Source organism: Perca flavescens, chromosome 16, assembly GCF_004354835.1.
Source record: "Perca flavescens isolate YP-PL-M2 chromosome 16, PFLA_1.0, whole genome shotgun sequence".
Taxonomy (NCBI): domain Eukaryota; kingdom Metazoa; phylum Chordata; class Actinopteri; order Perciformes; family Percidae; genus Perca; species Perca flavescens.
Genome location: NC_041346.1, coordinates 28,852,702 through 28,865,569, shown reverse-complemented (window position 1 = coordinate 28,865,569; position 12,868 = coordinate 28,852,702). Strand labels below are relative to the sequence as shown.

Genomic DNA, 12,868 nt, shown 5'->3' with positions numbered 1-12,868 from the left:
TCAGTGTTTCCCAAAAGCCCAAGATGAAATCCTCAAATGTCTTGATTTTGTCCTCAACTCAAAGATATTCATTTTATTGCAACAGAGGAGAGAATAAACTAGTGTATGTTCACGTTTAAGAAGCTGGCATCAGAGAAAGCGTCTTACTTTCATGAAAAAAAATGACTCAAAACAATTAACAAAATAGTTGCCGATTAATTAAAAAGTTGACAGCTAATTGGTTAATCTTTGCAGCTCTACTGGAGACAGGGTGAATCTTCATCAGGCGGGAAGTTAAATGTGATGCTACTGTACGCATGTGATCACTTTCATCATGTGTTAATGTGCCAATTATTGTCTATTAAAGGTGCTCTAAGCGATGTTGGGTGATGGCACTTCTTGTTGACGTTCGAAAGTATTTTCAAACAAAACGAAGACTAGCTCGCCCCTCCCTCCTTTCCGTACTTCCGCGAACTAACCCCCCCAACCACCACATCCTTCTTGTCGGTTATTGGCTGGAACACTGTTTGTTAGGTTTGGTACCAGATTGGCCCAGTTTGTTTTTATTGGCGTTTTTTGGAGCCTGGGCTGTCTACAGAGACCACGTTTTTTTACAGTGTGTTCAGGGGACAGGCAGCTAACAGATAGTGAGGAGATGTTTTTTTACAGTGTGTTCAGGGGACAGGCAGCTAACAGATAGTGAGGAGATGTTTTTTTACAGTGTGTTCAGGGGACAGGCAGCTAACAGATAGTGAGGAGATGTTTTTTTACAGTGTGTTCAGGGGACAGGCAGCTAGCGGATAGTGAGGAGAGGTTTTTTACAGTGTGTTCAGGGGACAGGCAGCTAGCGGATAGTGAGGAGATGTTTGCTGTATGTGACAGAAAATGTTGTAGCCTAAAAAACACCCGACATCGCTTAGAGCACCTTTAATAGTTTATATTGTATATAAATGTCAGGAAATAATGAAAAATGTTTCCCAAAGCCGAAGATAGTGATAGTTTACTGTCACATAGGAGTGAATTAACAAAAGAAATATTGACATTTAAGAAGAAGCAATCAGAGAATTTGTTACTCAAACCAATTTAATCAGTCTTTCCACAAAGAGTTTTTTTGTGATTGTTGCGGGGCAAAAATCCTTGATTATGCGGCACATTTTCTTAAAAAATGCGATGGAATATGTGGGATATTTATGCAATTTTATTTGCATAAATAATATTTTATTTGCATAAATAATATTTTATTTGCAGTTTGATGAAAAAGAGAAGAAAAAAAAAAAGTGATTCCCCCAAACACCCTGCTTTTCAATGATGCTCATGTCGCATAATTACGTCACTTCATAACGTTCCCATTGCAACGGGGGAAAATGGCTGCTCTTGTGTGAAGTAAAACGCAAAAATGTTCAACTTCCTGCTAAGATATATTATGGGACATTTCTGCAACGAAAATGCGGGGATTATGAAATCATGCAAGCCCCGCATATTTTGCGCGGAAATCGGCAATTTCTGCGGCGAAAGTGTGGCATATTTGAAAAAATTTGCCCACCCCACGCATAAATGTGCGGACTTTGGCTGATTATGCATTGAATCGATTATCTAAATAGTTGGGGATTAATTTAATAGTTGACAACTAATCTGTTAATCTTTTTAGCTCTAACCACGTCAGGGACAGTCAAGGTTTTATTACTTCCTCATTAAAAACAAAAGGGTGCTTAAGCACCTTATTAGGGATTATTTGTACTGCAGTAGCACAGAGACAGTATCAAGTAAAAGGTCGTCAATGCATCCTTTACACCTCGGTGAGCTAACGATTAACCTGAGCCATGGTTTATTCATCTGACGGTTGAGGTTACCCTCTGCTTCCTCCTCCTGAACCATTTCCCCAACAGAAAACTGCCACAGCATTACGTCATTTTGACTGTAGCCCTTTTTTTTTTAAATATATTTTACTGTGCAGTTTTCACAGTTCCTAGGGAAAGAATCACAAGATCAAAAGATTGAATTGAACTGCACTGCACTCTTTTCTGTTTCTTTTTACAATCAGCTACATTTCTGGGGCTGCCTGTCGTGTCAGAGAGCTGGCAACACGTCTCCTGCTCTCATGGCTTTCTGGAGAGAAATGGAGCAGTCAACAGGCTTTGTGGCTGCACTCAATTAAAAGTGTGTTTTGGCTCGAGTAAACCCAGTCGAGAAGCTTCCAAAAAACAGGCTGAACAGAGGACACTCAACAGTCGATTGCCTTTAGAGTTTGTAATTAAGGATTCAAAAGCTGTTTGATGGAATTCAATTTGTTTTCTCTTACGTGTTGGGTTACGTAGACAACAGGGAACCGTGCATTTCTGTCTAGGGCTGTCAATGAATAGTCTAAATTTGGATACATATTAAACAAAGACAAGACATTCAAATATTGACAGTCGAGATCAACAAGAAAGCACACTGTGCAGCCCAATATTTGCATAACAGTTGTGGATAGAAATATACATTTAATGGCATCTTCTGTGTGCAAACTTTCTAAAAATTCTGCCAAAATTTGGATGTGAACTTGGAAGCCAGGTGCCCTGAAGAGAGCCTGACCGTGTGATATAGACCACGGGAGTGGACAACAAACCACGGGTGTCACAAGTTACAACAGTGTGTGTGTGTGTGTGTGTGTGTGTGTGTGTGTGTGTGTGTTTGTGTGTTTGTGTGTGTGTGTGTGTTTGTGTGTGTGTGTACCTTTGTGGATTGGGAGGCAGGGAAGGTTTCATGGAGTTGAGGTGGTTCATCGGATGAACGGGGGGATCATCAGAGAGCCCCCACTTTACTTAAGATGCAGCCCTAAGAGGGAGAAAGACACACACATAAAAAGACAGTTACTTAGACCTCATTTGCTGCACAGCAACAATTCATCATCACCATACCCCACACTGTGTGCACAAAGACACAGTGCCCTCCCACTCAGAGCCACTCGCTGTGTGTGTTTAAGTGTGTGTGTGTGTGTGCGCACATCAAAACGTTAGCCTATCGCTGACTGCTATAGCTCTGATACCTCTCAGAGGAGGGGGGGGAGGGAAGGGTGCTGGAAGCTAAATTTAGCTTGCTGATTTCAAAAGGAATTTAAGAGAACAGAGATGTGAAGAGGCAGCCTCTTCTCTCAGCAGCACACCGACACTCGTTCTGCCACGGAGAGGAATCGTCTTGTTCTGCGATTTGCTTCATTTGATAACACCCCCTGCATGTTTATCCGCCACTCTCCCTCCTCCAATACCAGATGTTTTCTCTATTTTCCTACGTTTTCCTCATCCCCACTCCCGCTAATGATTTTCTTTATCTGACAGAGACGTGCTCATTTTCTGACATCCCCCCCCCTCTCCTTTCTTCTTTTTGGTTTCCTTTTTGCACTTTTGCAGATTTGGGTCAGACACCCCACATGTTGTGCAGGGGAGAGGGGAGGGGCGTGGCTTCTGAGGCTACAGCCAAGTGTTTTCTTAAAAGCCCTAAATCTTTTAGGCTTTTAAAATACCTCAGACACCACCTAAAGAGTTCTCATATAAATTGACTAAATGTTCTTCTGTTGACCTAATATTCAATTCATGAGTAGAGCTGGGCGATTTGTTTCCCTAAAAAAAATCTGTGATTTTTTTATAAAAAAAGAATCGCAGATTTACGATTCGATTTTCCTCCCTCTTCCATTTAAAACAAAATAACTGCGAACTGTAAATATATTTTAAAAATATATATTTAATATATTTAATTAAAGTGCATCAACAAACAAAATTGCAAAGGCAAACCCTTTCTCTAAGTGAAAAGTCACTGTGCAGTGTGCAACAAAGATGGTTAAACATCCAAATTATTTATACTGTATTTGGATATAAAAAAAATTGATTTTTTGAAAATATGAAATCGATTTGACCTACCAACTCGATTTTTAAATCAAATCGATTTTTTTCCCAGCCCTATTCATGAGTATTGAAGATGACCACATTTACTTGGCATTGTTGGGGGATCATTGAATTGCAATTAGAGCAGCCCAGATCATTGGGTTTTTGATTAAAATGTAGCAGATTTGTCAGCTTACCATTCATTCTGTGAACTCTACTCAAGCATCGATAAAAAAAAAAAAAAGGGTTTCAAGATCGGTACTCTGGATCAACGGAAGTCCATTTCCAGACAACCATTGCCTGACATCCCTTGGTGGCAAATTACAACCTTTGAGCTAGCAAGCTACACACTAAAAATAGCAAGTTTTAAACTAGTGTCCTTTGCCCCCTTAATTTTAAGCCTCGACCCCCCCCCTCTGGGATTTGACCAAATACCTCAATATTGATACCGCAACGATTGTAGTGTTGACTATTGGTGCTTTCACATAATATAATGACCAAATGGGTAATGGCAAATAATAGAACAGTTACAACAGTCTGGTAAGTTCAGAAAATGACATCACTTTACTGTAATGCAGCCTTTAAAACCAGGAAAAGACACTTATGTCATATCACGATATTACGATATCCAAAATCTAAGATTATATCTAGTCTCATATCACGATATCGATATAATAGATATATTGCCCAGCTCTAATGTGCAGTGATAAATAAACTAAGTCAACACTAAATGAGTATTCTTCTTCTTTGTTTATTGTTATATGTATCTTCAGTCTTTTGTAGAACCCAATCTATGGAGGGTTGGTGCTATGTAACACTGCTTTTATTTGGTACCACTAAAATCGCATGCGGGCCCAGCCAGGCCCTTCATCTGAAATGGTCTAGGATCCCCACTGTATCTAACTGGCACGTTCTGGGACCGATTGGTGGGATTGCTGTGGACGAAGTACACACACGGAGATACACTGGAAAGAGCAAACTACATTTAACCATGTATCATCATGTAATAGCTCACGTTACTGTACTGCGTCAACAGAGGCTATTTAGCAGAGCCACCGTTGCAGCGTGTGGAGCTTAGCCCTGCCCAAGACGATTGTGATTGGTTTAAAGAAATGCAAACTGCCAAAAGCATTTTTTCTTCTCAGAATGCATCTGTGGTGTAGCCAGACCTTACAAGAGCTAGCACTGCCAGACTACAAGATTAGTAATGCTGTTAACGCAAAATTTCTACCCTACCATTGTTATGTAACTCAGTTGTATGGGCAGAGTTAGCAACGGCTTTCAGCTGCATGGCTTCCGGGAAGGCTGCTCTCGTTTCCTCGCTCATAGCTCCTCAGAGATCCCTCCTCATCCTCGCTCATAGCTCCTCGGAGATCCCTTCTCCATCCTCGCTCTTAGCTCCTCGGAGATCCCTCCTCCATCCTCGCTCATAGCTCCTCGGAGATCCCTCCTCATCCTCTCTCATAGCTCCTCGGAGATTCCTCCTCCATCCTCGCTCATAGCTCCTCAGAGATAACTCCTCCATCCTCTCTCAAAGCTCCTCGGAGATCCCTCCTCCATCCTCGCTCATAGCTCCTCGGAGATCCCTCCTCCATCCTCGCTCATAGCTCCTCGGAGATCCCTCCTTCATCCTCCATCCTCAGCGCAGGAATAAGAGCTTTGAGACAGCCTTCATGAAAGAGGGCTCAAACAACTTCTGGTTCAAGCAAGGACCTATCAAATTAGCTTTGTTTTTCTTAATATTAAATAGTTATGTGTGTTATTTTTTTCTGTATTTATTGTTTTTTTATTTCATATAAACGTTTAATAGGTTTATATATGATGCACAAACAACAAAGGCAAATTCCTTGTAAGTGCTGTATTTACTTGGCAAGAAATCCTTTTCTGATTCTGCAATAAGGACTTTGGGATTCCCTATCGAAAGACATCGTCAGCCTCCAGACAGCACTTCACTTTGTAACTTCCATCACGGCTGAGCAGCTAAACCAACAAAGGGCGAAGGACATGCAAAAGGTGGGTCTCCATCACAAGCAGCACAGACTGTACCTGCAGTGGAATGACTGAGACACGCTGTTCTCTCACACTCTTTGCCTCTTTTGACCTCAACTTCCTGAGCTTTTCTTTACCCGCAACTCTTCAATCTTTCAATCCAACTGCAAATTTATCTTCCCGCCTTTCCCCTTCTTACATCTCAGCGAATGCCATCACACTGACAGCAAAAGAAACACTGGAGGCGCTGAATCAACCCTGCGCTGACCCTCTGCTTTCAGCCACTACAAACGCTGTTTTGTTTGGATCTATTCCAGCTTTTTGTGCAAAAAGCAGATGAAACAGATAACAGAGAAGGTCTGATTCAAGTTTATCAACTCACATTTATTTCCAATTTGCCTTTTCAAATAATACTAGAGCTGCAGCTAATGGTTATTTTCTCAATTAATCGATTTATTTGTTGGTCTACGAACAGTCAGAAAACCATTAAAAAATGCCAATCACAATTTCCCACAGCCCAAATAGGATTTCCTCTTGTTTAGTGCGACTTTAGATTCCAAAATGTAAGACAAAGAGAAGCAGCAAAGTCTCATATTTGAGAAGCTGGAATAATCAAACATTTGAACAAAAATGATAACATTTGATTCAGTAAATACTAAGCTAGCCAATTGGCTGATCGTTGCAGCTCTACATAATACCCTGAAACAATTGTCTGCACATTGTGTGATTCAACTGTTTTAAATAGGTTACACTTGCAATCAAATACTGATGCAGAAAGGATTCAACCAATGATTATTTTCTTGATTCTATGAAATGTCAAGACACACTGGGTAAAAGAGTCTAAGGTGAAGTCTTTATATCTCTTATTTAGTCTGACCAACAGCCCAAAAACCGAAATATATTCAGTTTACAGTATTAAAAAAACAGAAAAAGCTAATTCACATTTTAAGGAAGCTTGAATCAGCAAAGGTTTTGCTTTCTGGCTTAAAAAAAGGACTGAAACATTGAATCAAATATCAAAATAGATGCATATTCATTTTCTGTTGAGGATTACCTTTCAGGCTGGGTATTAAACCTCTTTTTTAAAATTTTGTGTACACTTATATTTCAATCAGAAAGTTCCTCATTTAAATCCATTTTAGAAGTTTGTTTAGGCAAAGTTATTTCATGGTTAGGGTTACGTCCCGCTGTTGGAATCCTCTACAGTGAAATACAGTCAAACTTTACACCGTTTAGCTGTCAGCAATTTAACCGTGTTGAATCAAGCTACTAGCTAACGGGTAGGCTAGCGTTACCTGCTGTCGAGTGTAGTGTTAACTAGCGTCACATGCAGCAATACTTCAGTTGCCCGAAACGTCCATTTCGGAGCATTAGAGAGCAGCGCAGACATTTAAGTGGCACCGAAATCTGCGTTGCTATTCGGTCCGGTAGATACCGGCCGTTAAGTCACCGGTGGCGTATTAGCACCAGGTTTCGGTACCCAACCCTATTTATTAATAAAAAAAATAGTTGCACATTCAGGGTTCAACAATAAGGGTTGCCTTATATGTAAACATTAACAACCCAGTTGCCCGTTTGGGCATCATCGTATGATAAAGGACATTGTCGTTCTCTTGCTCCCGTCGGGGAACGCTTGTTGAATGATTTGATTTGAATGTGCAGTCGGCCAATCAAGATTTGAGTGGTTGATTTTGATGCATTTTTTTCCCACTTGAGGCTTTTAAAAGTTTTTTTTTTTTCTGACATTTGATGCTTTTTGTGATGTTTTTTTTCTGGCGTTCTTTTCGGCACTGTTGACGTTATTTTGAAGATTATTTTCTGGTGGCTTAAATGCCTTTAATTGATAGGACAGCTGTAGACAGGAAAGGGGGATAGAGTGGGGACGACACGCAGCAAAGGCCCTTGGGCTGGAATCGAACCCCAGACCGCTGCTGTGAGGACTGAGCCTTGGTACATGGGGTGCACGATCTACCAGGTGAGCTACTTATACATTTTTTATGTTTTTAAACGCTTTTTTTTCCCAAAGTTTGTTCAGAAAAAAAAAACTTGTAAAGGGTTAGGGTATAAACTGACTTCGGGCAAGTATTCTTCACTTGTCCGACTGGACAACACTATAGCTTTAAATGAAATAAACCTAAAACAACCAAATAATAAGGTTGATTTGTTGTTTTAATGGAACCTCTTCATCATAATTGAATGCCTGGACTGCTGTGATACAGTGAAGTCAAACAGACTTTACTGTGTAATTGTTTGAAAGTAATCATCATAAGACACTTCAAACTTACATTTTATAATTAAAACACTTAACACTCATTCAAACACGCTGCAGTCTCTAGGGATTAGTTTAATGCTGCTGATTACAATAGGAGCCAAACCGCTATAATCAAATTCAATTAAACTAATAATCAATTCAAGTCAAGAGAAATCAGCTATTAATGTTCAAGTGCGTATGAATTGCTGGAGGGGAAGAGAGGCTGGCAGCTAGTCAGAGTGATGATTAAATACTCCCTCTGCTACTTAATAAAAAAAAAAAGAAATACACTTTACATAATTTATTAGCTGCCATTCTGACCACAACGTAAATAAATCAATCAAGGTTCAGTGAATCTTTTATAATGACACTCGCGGGGTAGCTCAGTTGGTGGAGCACACGCCCATATATAGAGGTTTAATCCTCGTCGCAGCAGCCGCAGGTTCCACTCCGACCTTGCGGCCCTTAGCTGCATGTCGTTAACCCCGTCTCTCTTTCCCCTGTCATGTCTTCAGCTGTCCTGTCAGAATGAAGGCATAAAATGCCCCAAAAATATTTAAAAATTAATTTTTTCTTAAAAGAAATACATAAATAATGACACCCACTTTTTTTTTTTTAATTTTTAATTTAATAGTCTACTGCTATCACATGGGAAAAGTAACTACATTTACATACTGTGAATCATTTTTTGAATCGAAAATTGATTTTGAATCAAATCTTGAAGCCAAAAATCGATATTGAATCAAATTGTGTCACAATCAAATCACATTTTCTGAATCATGCACCCCTAATATTTCCTCTAGTACCGTTTCAGGCTTCGGAACAAGCAGAGAGATTAACGTAGTATACCCACTACAGTAAACTACACTACACCTCTGGGTACATGTACTTGAGTGCATTTTCTGCTACTTTATACTTCTACTCCACTAGTCAGAGGGACATATTGTACTTTTTACTGCATTAACATTTATTTGATAACTGTATTTCTTAAGTTACTTTTCAACAAAAACATACAAATTTATAAAATTTAAAATACCCAAAAATTAAATCTGAAATGTTTCAGCAATTAATCAATAAATTGACAGAAAATTAGAGCTGCAAAGATTAATCAATAAGTTGTCAACTATTAAATTATTCACTAACTATTTCAATAAAAGGTAATGGCAATTTATTGTCACATACACATAGCGAAATTCATTATCTGCATTTAACCCATCCCTCAAGAGAGAGGTGTGCAGCCAAGGGAAGCGACTCCAGATCTGAGCCAGTGGCTTGATCAAGTAGCCTGGGTAAACCCTGACAAACTTCTGGCAAATTTGAGATTTGCTCCCTCTGCAAGTCAGTCTGGCGAAGAGCCCATTCAAACCCATTTCCAATGTCCCCAAAATCGAGGAACCAATCACAACCGTTGAGGCGGGCTTTACGTGACGACGACAGTGCAGCGACGGCGAGCAGCTTTTTGTTTACATTCAACATGACGGCTACCAAAGCGCAGCGTCACCTGGATCGTTCGTCTGATTGGTTGAAGGACTATCCAATGGCGCCCAGAGGCCATTCATTTGAGCGGCGTCCGTTGGTGACGCCACTTTGGAAATGAGCTGTCAATGAACCTTTCCCAGGCCCGCTCTCAGTTACAACCGAGAAGGGTCTGGTGTCAGCCAGACTATTGATCAGGGGCACTGACTGGAGAACCTAGTGCATGTTTATTGATGGTGGGGGAAACCCACGCAAACATGGGGGGAGAACATGCAAACTCCACACAGAAAGGCCCGGAACAACCTGGATTCGAACCCAGAACCTTCTTGCTGTGAGGCCACAGTGCTAACCATTGGGGCGCCATGCTGCCGATAATCAATTCATCCGTTTGAGTCCTTTTTTATGAAGAAAAAGTTAAACTTCTCTGATTCCAACTTGTTAAATGTGAATATTTTTCTAGTTTCTTCTCTCCTCTGTGACAGTAAACTGAATATCTTTTGAGTTGTGGACAAAACCAGACATTTGAGGACGTCGTCTTGGGCTTTTGGGGAACACTGATCTACATTTTTCACAATTTTCTGACATTTTATAGAGCAAACAACTAATCTATTAATTGAGAAAATAATCATTAACAATGAAAGTAATCATTCAAGTAGTAGTATGTAATCAAGTGTTACATACATACTTTTACTTGTAACATAGTATTTGATTTTTTTTAATGGGCATTAAAGCTGGGTACTTCCTCCAGCACTGCCTATACTTGAGTAAATGGGAGGTCATTGACGATGACTGGAGGGTAAAATTAGGATATGTTTTTTTTAATGGTTTGAAGATTACAACTTTCATGGAGGGAGGATTTATTAGACGATCGTTGTATAAGACTGCATTTGTAAGTGATGACTAAGAGGGATTACTTATTAGTAGTAGTAATCAAACATATTAAAGGGCTTGAAAGCTAATGTCTTCTCCCAATAATGTCTGGAAAGTATTGTTCTGAAAAAGGTCACTGTCGGATAACTCGACTGCTGGATGAAAACATACGGCACAATACACAAGCCCTACTGGTTGATCTTGCGGTGCACCTGCCTTCAATAAAGCTCTAATTAAAAGTCTCAATGGCATCTGAGAGATTACCAATTAAAAGCCTCTTAAATACAGCGGAGCAGCAGTCATCATGAGAGCGAAATGTCAACTGGCAACAATGAAAAGACAAGATATTATTACTCCGAGGAATGAAAGGACTGCCTACAACAAACAAAAGACATTTGGGGCAATATCTTGCACCCTGCGCAGCGCGGTGCAAAGACCGACACAAGTGTCTTTGCTAGTTTAAGGCCGACCAGCGCCCGCGTCGTTTGTATAGCAAATGCATCTGTGTGCATGTGTGCGCCCATGGGCGCGCTGGTCTTACATGGAGGTGGGTTCAGGTGCATTCTGGGCGTATTGCTATCTTGAGGAAGCGGGACGTGATCGTGCAATTGACCAACAAAAACCTGGTCTAAAGTCAATAACGCAACATTTCATTGTTATTTTAACAGAGCATTAGTAAAAATGCGCCTAGGCTCGTGCACAACGCGCCTACTGGCGCAGGGACGCGCAGCAGCACACACACATGCAAAAGATTTAAAATATTACAATGTGAAATAGTATTATATGATCTGCTTGCGCGCTTTCACGTCACGCACAAGCAGATCAGTTTCTTCTCCTGAAAATCTCTCCTTCCTGCTTAGCCAATCCTCCATCATAACAGCAATGCTCCAAGGTCCAAACGCGCCTGGCTTTTAAAGGGAATGGGAGCTGATCTCTGATTGGTTGATTGCATGTTACGCCCAAAACACACCTATGAATTAATGAAGACACTAAGTACAACCCTTTAGTAGCATGCGCCCGGCACACAGACCCTTTTTTCCGCCGTTAAACTAGTTAAAGTGGATTTGGACACGCCCTAAACACACCTGCAACAGGCACTTCACACTGTGCGCTCAGATCGTTAAAATAGGGCCCTATGGACACTGTGAAGAAAAGATAAATTAAAAAGGTCTGAAGGCCCTATTATATGTTGTTGTTGTTGTGGAAAGTAACTTTGTACATTTACTGAAGTCCATTTTCGAGGTACTTGTACTTTACTTGAGTATTTCCAGGCATTTTCTGCTTTATACTTCCACTACATCTCAGAGGGAAATATTGTAAATTTTACTGCACTACATTTCTCTGACTGCTTTAGCTACTTTGTAGATTCAAATTAATGAAAAAATATAATCAATAAATAAAATATGTTGTATTATTACAGATAAAAAGTTACAATTATTTGTTGATCCCTGGTGGGGAATTCAGAAACTACCCAACCGTATTTGAAGGTTGGGTGAGAAAAAAACAATATTTCGCACATTACATGTTGTAAGTAAACGCATGTTCCGAAGGCGAATTCAAAAGAAGAGATAAAATATCTTATAAAATATTTAAAAAAAGGGAAGTATCACAGTTCAAGGTATTTTCACTGTTTTTTAAGTTCAATAAATGCAACATATTTCCAAAAGTCATTAACCGTGTTAAATAAAATTAATTTGTAGGGTTGCTCCATCTTAGTCGACTAATCTGTCGTTTTGGTCTTAGTCAACTTAGATTTCTTTAGTCCATTAGTCATGTTTGATGCTTTTCTTCATGCTGAATGACTTATTTCCAAGAAACGTACGAGCACATCTCTGGTCAACACAAGAATTAAAGTGGTGCTTTTGCATGACTCTTTGCGGAGAAACTCTGATTTACAGATCTGTCGATTAAATCAACTAATCGATTAGTCGATACAATTGCATGAGTGCTAGTCGACTAAGAATTTCTTCAATCGAGCACAGCCCTATTGACTTGACCCAAATAATTGTGATTAGGATGTTTTCCATAATAGAGCAGCCTTAATATAGTTACAGATCAACAAGGTGCACACAGAAAACCCCAAAACATCTGGAGGTTTCAAACATCAGCAGGCTCAGACTGGAGCCCAGTCTTTTTAAACCACCATCTTCATTCAAGACTTCTCTGCCTTTTCAAATGAACACTGAGCCGAAATAACTACCCCAGCCTGGCTTCCAGCCAAGACAATATGTTATTGTACCCATGATACATTCAGGAAGTCATGTCCAAAAGGTGGAAAAAAAAACAGGCTCTGGCTGGCTACCTCATAAAAATACATTGCAATACAACAACACATGCATAATAAAGCAACTGTTGTGCGAAGCATCCAGGGTGTCAAATCAGCTTTTGTTAACTAAAACACGCAGAATTTCCCTTTCCTAGGATTTGGTTTTGTGTGTTGGAAACC

The 12,868-nt window shown here is 40.0% G+C and overlaps 1 protein-coding gene across 4 annotated transcripts in view; it reads right to left on the bottom strand.

Moving 5' to 3' along the window:
• The window catches only part of zmiz2 (zinc finger, MIZ-type containing 2), a 39,266-nt gene that overhangs the window by 25,312 nt on the left and 1,086 nt on the right, over nucleotides 1-12,868 (bottom strand). For all 4 annotated transcript variants that reach the window (XM_028601071.1, XM_028601073.1, XM_028601072.1 and 1 more), the window contains exon 2: nucleotides 2,692-2,793. In XM_028601071.1, coding sequence (XP_028456872.1) covers nucleotides 2,692-2,741 — 50 coding nt within the window. In that variant the 5' untranslated portion in view covers nucleotides 2,742-2,793. The remainder of the gene's footprint in view (nucleotides 1-2,691; nucleotides 2,794-12,868) is intronic.